The sequence below is a fragment of the Apus apus genome, chromosome 2 (assembly GCF_020740795.1).
Source record: "Apus apus isolate bApuApu2 chromosome 2, bApuApu2.pri.cur, whole genome shotgun sequence".
Taxonomy (NCBI): domain Eukaryota; kingdom Metazoa; phylum Chordata; class Aves; order Apodiformes; family Apodidae; genus Apus; species Apus apus.
Window position 1 is genome coordinate 50,649,755 of NC_067283.1, and position 16,201 is coordinate 50,665,955.

At 42.6% G+C, this 16,201-nt stretch overlaps 1 protein-coding gene across 4 annotated transcripts in view; it reads right to left on the bottom strand.

The window, feature by feature from the left end:
• The window catches only part of BMPER (BMP binding endothelial regulator), a 151,098-nt gene extending 137,018 nt beyond the window's left edge, over positions 1-14,080 (bottom strand). The window contains exons 1-3 of one of the 4 annotated variants that reach the window (XM_051610925.1): positions 9,951-10,021; positions 8,902-9,020; positions 3,980-4,086 (exon numbers count right to left, since the gene is read on the bottom strand). Coding sequence is in view for 2 of the 4 variants with exons in the window: in XM_051610922.1 (XP_051466882.1) it covers positions 9,951-10,036; positions 10,928-11,024 (183 nt within the window). In the remaining 2 variants the exon portion in view is untranslated. Of the gene's footprint in view, positions 1-3,979; positions 4,087-8,901; positions 9,021-9,950; positions 10,721-10,927; positions 11,259-13,768 lie in introns of those variants that run through there. The other 3 variants (XM_051610923.1, XM_051610922.1, XM_051610924.1) reach the window with 3 other exon arrangements.
• Between the last annotated feature and the right edge of the window lie 2,121 nt (positions 14,081-16,201).

The following is a 16,201-nucleotide window of genomic DNA, read 5'->3' on the forward strand; positions in this document are numbered from 1 at the left end:
TAAATCATAAAATTAACCAGAAAAAAAGATGCAAACATATGACTCTGGCCATCAGAATACACTTTGATGGTTCCAAACCTTGGGGTAGATCCAATTCCCATTGAAGCTACTTAATATAATTGAATATAAGGATGTCAGAAACCACTAAAAGGAAGAAAATAAAAATAAAAATAAAAATAAAAATAAAAATAAAAATAAAAATAAAAATAAAAATAAAAATAAATAAAGAGAGAGAGAGAAAACAAACCCCAAAACACAACATTTAGCCTATCAACTGTCAGAAATCTTATTTTCCTGGCCAGGGTTTTTAGGACACATTGGTTCAGTTTGCATCCCCCTAGGTGAGGAGGAGCATGCAGCTGCTGCTCCCATGCCTCAAGGGAGATCTTTAGCTACAGAAGAGGAGGTGAGCCACACCACGTACCACACCATATGGAGAAAGGGGCAAACAAGAATGCCCCGAGGTTACACTGAGCACCTTAACAGCCTGGGGCTGAGTGACACCTGGTTTCTGGTTTTTAGCATGGAGTAGAAATGGCAGTCTTCAGTTTCTCAAGTCTGGCACAGCTCTGGACATAGAAGTCAACACAGTGCTCAGCACTGAGAAACTTAGAACTTAAATGGAAGTCTCTATGTGGCTGAGAAATTTGCACTAAATATCCAATGGGCAAGAAGTTTCAATGTTGTAGTTTGGGGTTACTCATACACAAGGCAGGGTTGCTACCACACATCTGACTGTAGATGCCCTGCATGAACCAGACCTGCTCTGAAGCAAAAAGCAGTGTAACCATGTAAGTACAGCTCCAAGGCACAGCTAAAGACAGCCAGAGTCAATCTTCAGTGTTGAAGCTTTGCAAAAAATGTTTACTGAAAACAGGGACTCAGAAAAACTGGGACCTTAATTTGTCAGGGAAAAATACCAGATCTTTTGCATCGCTTTTCTAAATGACATTTTATCACAAGAACCAACAGATCTCCAGCTCTAATGCTATTTAACAGCACTGCCTTTTGCCATAGCACTTTACAGAACAAAGATGCAATGCTTTCCTCTTTGAAAAATCTAAGAGACAATAGAGAAAATGACTATAGGCAGGAAGTTGATGTATAGAATGGATGAAAAACAAGAGGATGCAAATCATAGATGATGCATGAAGATGTGTTATTTTTTCACTAGTTTAACAGCCCAATTTGAACCACTATCTAAAGCAAATAGATTCCAAGCACAGGGGAAAAACAAAAACAAGAAAAAAACAAACAAACAAGCAAACAGGAAAAAAGTCTCCTAAATAAATGCAGGATGATGAAAAAAACCTATGCGAAATCCAGGTCTCAGAGACCACATGAGGTCAGCTCTTGGGGATGACAAGAAGAGATGGTGTACACGCTGTACCTGAACCCAGAGCTCAGCACTTGATTCAGATGAATGGAAAAACGGTGTAGAGCTCAATCTGACAACTGGTCAGGCTAGGAATTTTTTAGCTGCAGCTTCATTCATAAGATGAAGATGCCAAGAGGCCTCAGAGGAAGTAATTACAGCAGTTACTAGGTACAATATGAGCAAGTACCAGTACGAGAGTCATTTTAATAGTACTATTACAGGTAAAAGCTTTTATGCAATACTGTTTTTTCTTCACAGTGGCCTTTTATTTGACCATAAGCTCAATATAAAAAGGTTGCACTTTCATTTGATTTTTGGTTGTTGCTTAATATTTTTCTTTCCTCAAAAATTTCTATTAAAACATGATGGGGAAATAAAACCAGATATTTGGTGGGGAAAAAAGATCTATTTTTATATAGCAGCACAAAGCAGAACAGCAGAAAAACTGACACCATGAACCATTCACTTACAGGACCATAATTCTTAAAAAGACCATTAACAACTCAATGGAAGAAACTTGAAAGCTAATAAAAACTATATACAGGTAACTGTATGCTTTTAAAATGCCATTTTGATATTGGACCAGTTCTTTAATAATGTTTTTCTTATTGGCAATAAAAAAGCACCTTAACTTAGACAGATCCGTTTTGCACTTATTGTAGACACATTCCAAAGACATTTGCAACTTATAATACATTTTTTCCATTTAGTTTATGGCATTTTTGTGCCCTTCATATTTTCCCACATATTATTTATACATTTCAAATATGTTCTTTTGTATTTGAGTTCTCTGATCCTTTAATTACACCAAAGAAAATCTAATTTCCATACTTGATGGATTGAAACTTCATCATTGTTACAGCAACATCTCACCAGCTCTCTTCCAGGAGGGTTTTGCCAAGAGCTATAATCAGTTCAGCGCAATGTGCATATGTATATTTGCTCAATGCAGCTGACACTATGTTAAAAATGTGCAAGCAGTGAACTCTTCACTATCCCATGTGGTCTGAGAACATGAAACAGCTTTTTCAGGCCTGCAGATTTCCAGAAAGGCTTCATCATAAGCTGTCACATATGACTCTGCACTGTGTCTCCAAGCTAAACATCACGACAAAGCAGTGAACTGAAGGCAAACACACATGCACAGGGGTGTGCCACACTCTAAGGCAGCTCTGGGATGTGAAGCAAAGTGCATAATGTGGACTTTGAATGGCACAGGCAGATGGCACAGACATAACACTCAGCTACACAATCCGAACTCAGTCCTCAGAGAAGAAAATTAGATGAGATGTTGTACATGGTACTACTTGGCCAGGGTGGCCATATCAGTATATTGGACTAAGCTGACTTGAACATTATCTCAACACTGCTGTTGGAAACGTAGGGAATCAAGCTAAAGTAAGCACATTCTACCATACTTTGTGTTTCATTATCAGGCCAAAGTCTTGTCTTACAGGTGTTGCATGAATGAAGAACAACTGAACCTACCTGAATCCTCCTCCTTCAGGAGAGCATACCAAAGCAATAATCTCCACAACAGGTAGTTAATCAGCTCTGGGCTCTTGATTCAATTCACTTCTCACTTGCAAAACCATCTTCATACATACACACACTGTTCTTTGGTCTCCATGACAAAGCACATATGGGACACTCAGCTGCATCAAACATGGAGTTATGACTGGGTTTTGTTTTTGGAGTTTGGGGCATTGTTTTTTTTTCATTTAAGAGATGGGTATATACATCTGTATCTTTTTTAAATTGGATAAAAAGTAATAAAGCTTTCATCATGTTGGAGCATGTTTGTGTTCCAGGAACCTTTCATACACCGATCAAAACAACATTCTCTTTTTCAGTAATACAGGGGTGAAAACTACCAGTACACTACTGTATCAGAGAAGTTTTTGTCTCTTTGTTTGTTATTTTTGTGGGTGAAGAGAAAGCTGATTATATTAACAGTAATAAAGACCAAGAATATTTAGATTGAAAGAAGATGCAGTCTTGATAGATTCTGTAGTTGATGTATGTAAACTACTGACATTAAATAAAATAGGTATGAAAGAATTGTTTGATGATTTTTTTAATTTTATTTTTTTTTAATATGCACTGCTCCACTAAAAGCCATCTGGGCCGCATTATACCTTGACGCAACAACAATTGAATCCTGATGTACTAAAACACTGCCATCTTCACTGAACATGTGTCAAACACTTGCTCTCAGGCTAGCTGTGAGCTTTCAACTTGTGTGTTGTGCCACAGGTATCAACTATGCTATAGGTAAAGAACCCCAGCATATCTAGTAACTTTCTTGTTTTAGCCCGCAATGAAGAAATAGGTTTGGTTTTTGTTTTTTGTTGGTTTGGGGATTTTTTTGGGGGGGGAAGGTGCAGGGAGGACCAAGGGCAAAGGGTATTTCTGCTATTTTTAGGTTGCTTGCACTTGGTTTCACTACTCCGTTGGTTCAAGGTAGGTAGAACACCAGGTCTTATAACGACCAATTTAACATAATTTTTATGAGCAAAGGTCAAATTCGACACTGCACATTTGGATTTAAAAACAGAAACTTAAACTACAGAATGATGTTTCATGCCGAATAAAACTTACGCCAAGCAAAGCTCTGATTTCTAGTTTCCTGAGCTCCCGTCTCCAAACTTTTCTCAGGTTTCCAACACTTGGTTGCACTTCTTGGCTCACATTTATTTCCTTCTGTTCTGGATTTAGGTGATAAAAGGTTGAGACACATGATTACCACTCCTCAGGTGCAGCTGGCAAGTTTGAGGCAGGCATGAGGGAAGTGGGGAGGAAAAAGGTGGGGGAAATGGCACTGGTGGTTTAGATGTGGTTTGTCAAGATCACTACTGGTTTTTATCAGCTGTTTCTTGACACAACTCATTTTGTTCTAAAGTATTTTGGAAAAATAACAATAATTTTTAAAAGACCTCTTCTCCCCACAAAGAACACACTGAAAATGAAACCCTTCATTCTCTTGAAACTATAAAAAAAGCTCTTGCAATGCAAAGGCCACCATTTGCTGAGGTACACTTATCTCTTTCGTTGCAGTACCTGGCTTCTCACCTTTCAGCGGGTATTTGTGGACCATTTATTTTAAAACTACATCCATCATTGGCCAATTGAGAGGTTATTCTTGGATCTTGGCTTGCTTCTGGCAAGCTGCTTAGGGTCCATGTAGCTGATAATAAACGAGCATGAAATGACATGGCTCTCCTCACTACCACTGGCACCAGCACCTGTCATCCTGGTGACTTCTGAGCTCATCTCACCTTCAAAAAACTCAGCACTCAGAAGTTTAATTCAGACTAAGTTACTTCTGTGGGATTTTTACATTCTAGTCCTATAATTATGCACAGGTTCTTGTTTCACCTATTTCCGGTGGACTGTAGCATTTTTATGCCTTTTCCACGTGCATGCTAAAATATATATTTCTTGAAAGCAAAGGCCATAATATCAGGTGTGAGCCTGCTTCTATTTTGAGTTTGAGATACCTTCCAGCCAAAAATCTGTACCAACAAAAACTCTTGCTGTACTTGATCATTTACCGTAGTTGTACCAGAGTTCAACTTAAATATTCCATGTCTGTTTTATATGCTGACACCCATGTAAAAGAAAACTAACCAAAAGTTCTCCCAATTTTCTGTTAGCAGCATTTTCCCCCTAACATTTCAAAATCTTCACATATATCTGCACTGAAAAAGTCCAAAGCTTACCAAAATGTGTTAAGTTTTCACATCTGTGAATTCACTGATGCTTCCACTACCCCTCAGCCTGAATCTTTCACATCTGAAATACAAAGATCTGACTCTGTCATACATGGTTTGTTTGGGTGACTCAAACTGCACAAGGTCTGTGAAATGCTCCTGTGGACTGAAATAAATTCAGTTTTCCACAGATGTGGAAGAATATTTTTGGAAAAGAACTTTTGCATTAGGTGGTGTAGTAATAATCTCTTACGGTCTTTAAACATTTAATAACTGAAATAAAAGAATCCATTTCTCAAACTGAATCAATATCATTCCATTATTAATGCCATCAAGATTGCATATTTTAGCTATAATCACCATTGCCAATTCAGATAAGTTCTTTAAAACCCAAACTTTTTATAGTCAACTTCATAACCCACAGTTTCACTATTTTGATTTTCAAAAACCAGTAGGACATTAGATTTTCTTACTATTGACCACAAACATAAAATAATTTTACAATCATATGTTCTCTAATATTTTAATATTTTTTTTTTGTACTCTCAAGAGCCATATCCTTGTTTGAAATAATAATTTCCCTTTTTTGACATTTTTTTCTTCACAGAGCTGGTTGACTTATGCGTTGTTGCTGCCCATCACATCCAGCATTTCCTTCCATATGTTCACCTTCCTCTGACACAGAGCTTGCTGCAGCTTAGAGTATTTTCCATCCTTTCATCAGAGAAGACTTCAGCTATAAACATGGTTGCAATGGGACATTCAGCGAACTCATTTCACAAGTAGGCCACCCTGCACTTTCTACATGACATAACCTCAAGAAAAACAGTTTTCCAGTGCAGCTTCTGTATATCTGCTTTAACCATTAGCTCTAAACACTGAGGATGCCAGTTCTTTCTCTAGTTGCAGTGTTTAACAGTATATAAAGTGAATGCATGAGAAAGCAGGTACTTTCAGTTGCCTTCTGCTTTGCCCGCTTCTAGTATTTCAAATCCTATGGATAACTGGGTGGAAGGGCAGCTTTCCAGAGATAGTGTACCTCCTTGGAAATGCAGAACCACAGACGTTCAAAGTGGGAGTGGGCAGAAGACTAAAGCACAGTAGCTCTGACAGCACTTTGTAGATAGCAACAACAAGACATAAATCACAGTTCTCAAAACCTCTGGGTCATGAAGTCAGCTTTAATTTGCCTTTGCCCATCCATGCCCCAGAAGAAGATCAGGAAAGCAGACAAACCAAAAACCTAGCATTTGTGTAGCCTGCCTGCTGTCAGAGTGACAAGAAGAGTGTGTTCATACTGTGACTATACAACCCACATCCACTTGTATAGTCAAAGTGCATGAAGTGAAAAGGGATGGCTCTGTGGTCAAACCATTAGACAAGGAGTTATGAGACCCCAGCTTTCCTCACAGTCCTACAAGAAATTCCTTGTGGATAAACCACAATCTTTGTTTGACTTTGATGTTTTCCTCTAATTTTTTTTTTTTTTTAAATGGCCACTTCTTGCAGTCAGCTGTAATCAATGACCAGCTCTTCGGAGATCAAATTCATTCATGTTTATTAAGTGCTTGGAGATTATTAGTTGGACAGCAATATACCACTGGCTGAAATGCTGTAATTGTAAAAGCTCATATTGTAACTATTGTCTTACACATGTTAAAAAATGACCACTGTTACGGGCATTATTAAGATCATAAAGTAGAGGCATAAAAATTACAAATTAAGGAAATCCCAATTTCAGCCATTGTGGCTTATTCAGCTGGTAGTTCTTGCGTGCAGAGCTATAGAGTACATTTACACACACACTTGGTCCTACCTTCTTTCCTTCTATTAAGGGCAAGTATCAGTGCTGTTCCCTGCACTTCACTACATTTCATTTTAACAAGTAAAGAGGTCCAAAACAGCATTATCTTAAGATGGATCCAACACCTTTTTATTAGAAAATCATTACCTATACCTTATACATATAATTTAGTTTTTTACTATGGACTATATAGGAAATCTCCAGCACGTGTTCCCTAGTCTGAATTCCTGTATCACCAGGACTTCTCTTACCACATATTACTGCAGATGCTTAAGAATGAGCTCATCTTATTTGGCAGTTCAACTTGGCTGTCTCCAGGGGATCCCCACCAGTGTCCCTTTTGCAGTCAAGATTCAGGATTCTGCATTACCAGCAACTCCCAAACAGGAGCTAGAGGCTTTCTTAAAGAACACCCCTAGAAGCCAGTGACTGCTCTGCCTGCCTTGTTCATGTTCCTAGCATGAAACTCAGCCTGCCCTGTCTCTGCTAATCAATGAGAAAAGACAATTTCTGGTTTTGTCTTGCTATCAACACTTCTCAGTGGTGTATAAGGAATTGCATTCCTAACTGCTCTTTGCAGTCTTTGTTGCATTATTGCAACTTACCCAAAACCTATGAGTTTCCAGTTTTCACCACATTTGCTCTTAGAGCACTACCCCTTGCTTTGCCCTCCCAATTAACGTAGTCTGTTAATAGAAAGCTGGAGACTGCCTTGCCTATGCTGCTGGCTTCTTTCTCCCTTGCTAGGATGCATCCCCGTGCTCTGCAGGACACAGCCTTCATAGTCAGCTCTGTCAAACACTCAATGATTCAGTTCTAGCCTTTCAGTTTTGTTTCCTGTCATTTGTGAGATGCAAAACTTCTGGAAGGGTGTTATTCAGATATTCCTCTTCTTCCCAGAGCCATTTGGATTTCCATAACTTGTGCAGTTATTTAAGGCAGCTTGCAGTCATGGAAATGTATCACCTCTAGGGTGATATAATCTGATCCAGTAGTTCAGTTACTCGCTTTACTGGTGTTTTTAACACAAGTGCCTTCTGTTGAATTTTCTGTCCTCTCCTGGACAGCAATTGCTTTCTTCCTGGAACAGCTGATTAAGCTCTCTTCTTAGTTGCTCACTCCTCGTGATATGAACATTCATCAGGTTTACCCTTAAAGAGTACAATCAGACTTCCAGAGAAAGTTCCTCACTGAATGGCTATTAAACAATCAATATTTCTAGTTGGATGTAAGGAAACCTGGTTCTCTCTTCCCTCCTGGTCACAAATCACCACATTGCTTCTTTCATTTCTGATCTCTCCAGACCTCTTAAAATTGATCTTTTCCCTTGTGGCAAGCCTGAGCAAAGATTTCAGCAACTGGTTGTCCAATAAGTCATTGCTTTGGATGCTGCACAGCATTAAAGTCAGTATCTGCAGACTGGTTTCCTTCTCCTCCACCAGGTCTCCCAGCTTCCATCTCAAGAAACAGAGATCACGTTTATCCCTTGGCAGAAATCAAAGACAGTATACCTGGTGCAGGTAACTCTGGTAACTCACTAGACAGCCATGTTCTTAATAAAACATAGTGTCCTCCTAGCACAGAAGGGAGTCAAATGCCCCCAGTTGCCATTTCGCTAAAGTATGTCCTACAAACCACAGAGATTTAGAGTTCTTATATCCAATGATTTTTGCAGTTCTTCATGTTCATGCACTAAAAGGGTGCTCATCGATTTAATAAAGCCAAGGTCTAGAGAGATCTATAAATACAAGTATTTTACCCTGATGCATTATTGCCCTGATGCCCAAGACTGAACTTCTGCTCCTTCCCAGAATAAATTGCTTCCTTGCTGGTTAACACCAGCTTCCATTAGCAAGAGTGGTGGCAGATGTATTTGGGAAGGTGATCCATGATAAAACACAGCTTCATCTCTTTTTTTTTTTGTTTTCCCTTTGATTTCTTTACTCACCACATCCCATGCTCCTCCTTTCCCCATGCCCCTCGACTTAGAAGAATCAATAACTTACTCTTTATCACTATTAGTTATCATTGAAGCCTGTTGAACTCAGTGCAACAATGTACATCATCCTCAGGTGGTTGAAGATCAGGTTCGTACAGTTGCCAACATTGCCTTCTAACAGGCAGTCTGAAAGAATGTTTTTTATAGATTTATAATAATGCTGGCAAATACTAATAATGCTAATAGCAATAATAGAAGCAGGGAGGAGAGATTGTATTGATATTTCAGTCCTAAAGTAGAACACGCTCTGTACATTCAGCTACTCTGTAACTTCCAAAATGTAAAAGGCATTGCTTCCTGATCTGTACTTTTCTTTGCATTCAGCAGCAAATTAAGGTTTATGGCTTTCTTTTAAATATATCGCAAGGAGTTTTATTTAGAACAACTGTTTTTCAATACCTCCTAAGCCTTGGCTTGTCCAGCTGAATTGCTCCCAAAAATGCTTAACTCGGAAGCAGAGTTACAAGGAAAGGGAATTTTCTCCCCAAAATGTGTATCAGCTAGCAACATTATTAACCACTGAATTCCCAGCTCAGCAGGCAGTGTCACCCTTGGAACAAAGCACTCTGATGAAAGCACCGCTTGTGCTTTCACAGCCGTCTTATTACAGCGTCTACAGTCACGTTGCAGTGTTCACCTTGCACCCTTGTGCAGCTCCTCAGCTGCTGGCCTGTGAAACTAAGCACGTGGGAGCTCGAAGCAGCAGCATTTCCAAACCTTGCCTTTCACTCTCTCTGCTGAGCTACAAGCAAAGACTTTTGTGGGCATCCCCGACTTTGTGAAAACAGTCCTCCCTCCAAATTGACGTGGTAAATACGGTTTCACAATGTCAAATTAAAGTCATGTACAACTTTGTGCCTGAGAGTTTTGAAGTTGAAGAAATGGTTGCCAGATCATGGATTGGATTACTTTCCATTAGCTCAGCTCTGAGATAACCTTGTGTTACATAAAGGCGACAGAGACACCCAAGATTTGATTATGTGAAATATTCCCCTTTCTGAGGGGTTGCTTTTAGCACAGGCCTGAATATTCGTACTATTTTAAATCCAAACTTACCAGGCAAACACACATTATACAAGGGTTGTCTGTGATAAATGGTATCTGCAGAATTTCCCCTTCATTTTCACATTTTGCAACAGATCCTGAAATAGAAATACGAATTTTAAAACACTGACATATTTCAATGCCCCCAGCTGGTTTTGGAAACTGTCCTCATCCTCATCGCATTCACGCTTAACCCCTGCTCCATTCCTAGTCTTCGATTTTAAATCCTGCCTTCATTTGCCCACTTTAAACAGGCAAGGATGTTCAGCATTTCTGTGAGATTCCAAAGGGAACTGGGAAATGACTGGCCTTTTATTGCCGCACAAACCTAGACTTTCTTTGTGCCCCAGTTATAGCGAAGGACGCTTTTTCTCCTCTCAGATGACGTGTGGAGAATAATGAGTACTCCATGCAAAGCAGGATACTTCTCTAACGATAGATCCAGAGCTCACTGAAATCAGCAGAAAGCTGTCAATTACGCTCCGAGGACTTGGACCAGGAGCACAGCACGAGCTCTAAACCAAGCATCCTTTCAATGCACGACAGCCAATTGGCAAATGAGTCAAAATTAGCAGGCTGACTGTCAAACGGAATCAAGTTAGAAATCCCTTTATGGCCCTCACGCTGATTAGCCGGGATTGTGTCATGTTGGAATCACTTCTCGAAATCTAATGGCTCTTTGCTTGCACTAGAAATTGATTCAGCATTTCCCTCCATGCCCCAGAGGGCAGGAAAAATAAAACCCTCGAGGAAAAGCGGGAGGGAAAAAAAATAAAAAGGAGGGGGGGAGGGATAAAAAGGACCAGGGTGGGACGGGGGGAGAGGAGGATGGTTCCTGTGTTCACCTGCCCCAAACCACGCGGTTACACCTCCCTGTGTCCGCCCTTCCCGCCCTGTGCCAGGCAGCCCCGCGCCCGACGCCGGGTCCCGGTGGCAGGTGGGCACCGCGCAGCCTGCGCGCCCGCGGCCACCCCGCGCCCCCCCCTTACCTGTGAGCAGGGAGGAGGCCAGCGCCCCGGGAAAGCAGAGGGCACCCAGAAAGACGAGGCGCGGCGCCGCCGGCCAGCCCCCGCCGAGCCGGAGCATCGTCCCGGGGGTGCCGCTACCCGCCGGCTGCGGGGCAGCCTCCGGGACGCGCCTTCGGGTGGCGGAGCCCGGCTGCCCCCCACTCCAGCACCGACCCCCGGCGCCGGGCGGCTGCTGGGGGGTGGGGAGCAGGACGGGAGACAGTGGCCCGCCGGGGAGTCCCACCCCACGGCGGCACCGGGGGAGGGGACTGTGGGTGCGGGGAGAGCAGCTGTCAGCGCCTGCCCCTCGGCCCCGCACCCCCTATTTCCATCACCCCCCTTCCCCTGCCCGCATCCCTTCTTATACCTTCCTCTCCCCATAGTCCCTCCTCCGGCACCCCCCGGCCCCCATGCCTCCCTCCCCCCCGGCGCTCACACGCACAGACAGGCTGCCAGCCCCAGACCCCGTTTCCCTGCCGGGAGATGCCCGGCCACTCCCTCCCCTGGCCCCGCCGAGCACCGCCCGGGCCGGCCGCGGCGTCGGGGGGCTGCGCCCGCGGCCGCTCGGCGGGTGGGGCGGAGGGGAAAAGAGCAATAGGGAGCAAAGGGGATCGAGGAGAAGAGGAGCGAAGAGGAGGAAAAGGTAAAAGCGGCGTAGCAGGGGAGGAAACGTGGATCCTCGGACAGGTCCGGTGCGGAGCAAACCCCGGTACCTGGGCAGAGAGCGGCGGCGCCGGCTGCCTCCGGCGGGCTGGTCCCCGGCTCCGCAGCCTGGCTTGTGCCAGGGCCATTTGTGCTTGCGGGTAGGTTTTAGGGGCCGTCAGCGAAGAGGGAAGGAGGGAAGAGCGGGAGGGAGCGGGAGGGAACACGGAGGCTGCCCGCTGGTAACGCGGCTGCGGGGCTCCGCTCCCCGGCGTCCCGCCCGGCCGCGGCCGCCGAGATCCTCTCCTGCCTCCCCATCGGTCCCTGTGCTGCCCCCTCGCTCGTGGCAGCCGCAGCACAAACTCCCGCAGCAGGAGCCGGCCGCTTCCAGGGGCCGCTGCCCCCCGAAGGGGCTTATTCCGGCTCTCCCCGCCCAGCCCTGGGGCTGCCTCTCCCCATCGGGGCAGCCCGGGACTCGGCCGGGTTTGGGGTCACCCCGCCTCGCCCCCCAAGGGGCAGGGGAGCAGCAGGTTGACAGCTACCGGGGCCGCGGTCTCCCTCCCTAAGCCTGACCTGCCGTGCGGATCTCTCGGTCCATCGCTCCCCGGTGGACTGTAGCCTCTGCAGCTCCTCCTTAATACTGTCCATTTGCAGGGCCAGGCTTTGCTGTCCTAGGTGTAATCACAGGCGATATTAGCTATAGGCATCACCGAACCCCAGCTTTTGCACCCAGATATACACCTATGATCTGGACAGGATGACGCTCCTGGTCTGTGGCAGGAGGTTTTTCTGTGACAGATCTTCCCAAGCCTGTTTTACAAATCGTTTTCCTTCAGACTGTGATGTTTCATTTGGGGACATGACTGCTCTCTGCAATAAACTAGTCTGATGACAAGTTGAAAAGTGTTTTCAGACCTGTTTTCTTATTTTGGGGGGTGGCTGCGAGCTGCTATTTAAAAAAAAGAAAAAAGCTTACAGTAGTGGCAAATCAAGTGCATGGTGGGCTGGTACAAACAGGACTACCTTCAATACCTTTCAAGATGCAAGACAATGAGATTGACATGTTCATTTTAAGAATAAACCCCCAAAGCCAAGACCTCTGAAACCTGCATCTTTGTTCTTTAAAACAGACAAGTACACCTCAATTCCAACACAATTTGTCACCTACCTTTAGGGTAGGAAGCACAAGTCCTGAAAGAGCTAAATTTGCACCTATGATAGGGACTATGGAAAACTGGTAACTGGTCAATTTGTAGACACCACTAGCAAAATCCCTCTCAATGGGAAAAGAAAGCCTACTTTTTTTTCTTACCCCCCAACCTCAGTCTGTACAGGTAGAAGCTGGACAGGCAAATATGATAATTTATATGCAATTTAAAGGGGGATATGGTTCCTAAAAATACAAGTGGGATAGACAATTTGCTGCACATTGTATGGAATATTTTAAAAAACTCAATAAGTAAACATAATATATATAACCTGGATGTATTATTTTTTTTTCTGGGAAGTGTTGTCTTAATGACTCGCTGCATTTTAAACATAGATGAGCCCACAGAGGTACATATTTTTTTGCACTACCCCAGGAGAGATTTTCACGTGTCCCAATGTTTTTTCCATTGGAAAGATGTACTGAACCTTTTGGCAAACTGGCTTTTTCTTGCTTGTCTATCTATAAACAGTGTCTACGTTTCCTTTTTCTAATTCCTGAGCAGCCTCAGCCTTTCTAAAGCAACAGAAAAAAACCCCAACAAAACAACAACAAACTACTCTAGTAATTTCTCAAGTGACAACTACCGCAGGAGAGTACTTATATCATTGTGTGCATTGAATCTGCTCTTCATGTTGGTCTAAAATTCATTAAATATTAACGACACCCGGTGTGAGAAACATACAAATCACAAAGAAGGCATCAAATAACAATTCAGGCATCCACACAACAGCAGAGAACTTGCTAAAATACTCTGAAAATGCAGAAAGTTTCATGTCTTTTATAAAATGAAACACACTCAGTCCCTGCCATAACTCAGCTAACAAGAACACATAATGAAATTATACCTAAAGCAGGGCAGTTATGGAGAAATGCACGTAGATCTGTTACACAGTTGTACATTTCCCAAGCAAAAAAGAGAGTTTTATCACCACCAAAGCACTTTCAAAATACTACATAGGCCTAAAACTTACCTCTGAAACAACACCTGTGGCATGAAAATATCATCCACGGAGTGAGCTTCCCGCGTCCGTGCTTCTTTCATGGTAACACGAGTGACGGGGTGAGGAATTTGTCCATCTTCCTTGCTTTAAACACCTGCTGACATGGGATTCTAAGCCTCTGCGTACCGTGCCCATACCACACTTGACAGACTGTTAGGGGCCCAGTAGAAGAGCCTGCCTGCTGTCTCTGAGTCTCCTGCTGCCCTGATTCCCTATCTCCCCTCTCACCAGGGAAAAGGAGAGATGCTCTTTGTTAGCAGCAACCTCTGCTTCCTCCTTATATTGATAATGGTAGCATGTCACACTGGAAGATCACTCTCATTTAAATCTCTCAAGAAGTAAAACTGAGGCTGGGACAGAAATAAGCCATCTTAATCCTGTCACCTTAGTTTCACCCATTCAGTGCTACAGTATGGCATTTCTCTCAGCTTTTTACCTTTCCCTTACCCTTTCTCCCAACTCTACCTTATCAGAGGTCAGCATCCTTTCTGGTTGTAATGCCACATTAAGTACAGTTTCAAGGTTTTTTTCCCCTTTGCATCCCCCTTTGAAGAGGGACTTATTTTTCCAAGCAGCATTCAAAGCCCTGGTAATATCAGCAAAACCAGAGGGTCACACTGAAAAACACGTGTTCTGCAATCAGATACACACAGAGACTCTGTCATATGCCAGCAGCTAAAACATGAGTCAGGCCATCAAAAACCTTACCTCTTTTACATAAGCATTGAACAGTATCAGTTGTTACTGAAAGGATACATTTGTTAGTTCTGTTTATTGGTCAGCCTGGGCTCATCCAGCTTGACACAGGGGTAGCTGTTCACAAATATCACTTTTGTATGTAATTCAGCTCTCTCTCCAGTGGTGTCTTTCCAGTGGTCAGCCATAAAACAATGTCAGCCATTAGCTGGTCATAATAAAGGTTCAACTCAGCACCCACATAAAAAGAAAAGTTAGCTTTATGGTTAATAGTAACAGTGAAGAAGACAGAGATCTCATTCACGTATTTCTTCATGATTATCCGTTTACTGGCAAGTCAAAATTTCTAGAAGGCCAGTTCTTCATGGGCTAGAGAATTCTTCCAGAAGCAGAGGAAGGCACTGAATCACTAGAATTCACATGTATTTTCTTTTGTTTGAGAAATTCACTCTTCTAGGTATCTGACATAGGTCTTCCAGGCAAGAAAGTGTGCAACAAACGTGCTACAGAGGACTGTGTGTACTTTGGCACTGGGAGTGTCCCTGCTTTAATTACTTTTATGTTGCCATGCATCATTTTAACACAGCTTATTTGCATTTATGAGACACCTCAAAATAAAGAGGAAAATATGTCTCTGATAAACACTGTAATAAAGGGTATGCAAATTGGCACAACTCTGTTTCTAGATCTGTTTTGCTAAATGGTGATGCGTTCACAAGGCATGGAAGGTGGTTTGCATACCAGCCTGAGCTTACATATTTCTATTGCTACTAGCATTTTACCAAAGAATTAGATAATCGAAAAGGTCACGAGCATCCGCTGTAGCTGGAGGCTTGAGACTAAGAAGCTTCAACCCTGCAAGTTCTTACAGAGAGACCTGTAATTTGGGAAAATATTTTATTGTCATTATTATCATCAGCACACAGCAACTGGGAAGCTCCGTTGTTACTGATGACGTTGTGATGGAGACATCACACTTTCATGCAGAAGAGTGGAAGGGAGTTACTGTACTGTTAATTCTTTGGTGGCTGATCAGGCATTCACAGTTCAGTCATGCTGGGTTGCAGCCTTTCAAATGCTGAAGCATGATCATTCCTTTCTGTGCTTAATCGTGTTTTAAAGTAAAGAGTATCTACCAGTGAGAACAAACTATTTCTCGCATGGACTCTTTTCCTCCAGAAGATGACATTAGTAAACCTCGAGACTGGCCTGAGTATATCAAAGAGGGGCTCCCAACAAAGCTCCCCTACTGCAAAATATTCAGAAAACTAAGTGGATGTAAGTGAGGTCTGGAGACCACACTAAGAGGTTTTAAAACTGTAACAGGATTAAAAATGGCATACGGTCAAAGTCCTTAAATAAAAAGAAAGTACAAGAAAGTATTTAAATGTTACACTGAGACTTACTTGAATAAATGTTTATAAATTTTATCAAATAACTCATCATTTTGACAGTTTTCCATAAACCCCTGGAAAATGCAAAATATTTAATTTATTTGTGGCAAGATAAAGATATTGAGTAACATTTTAGAAGTTTATTAACATAGAATGTCCTGGCACAGTCAAACTTGCATACTTCTATTGTTTAAATTATGTTTTCTAAGAACTTAAAGAAGTTAGCCTTGGAAAAGGGAGTTTTTTATTGCAAGTTTTCAAAATGATCTTCATAATCTGTATTCATAAAAATGCAAACCAAAGGAACAGAACA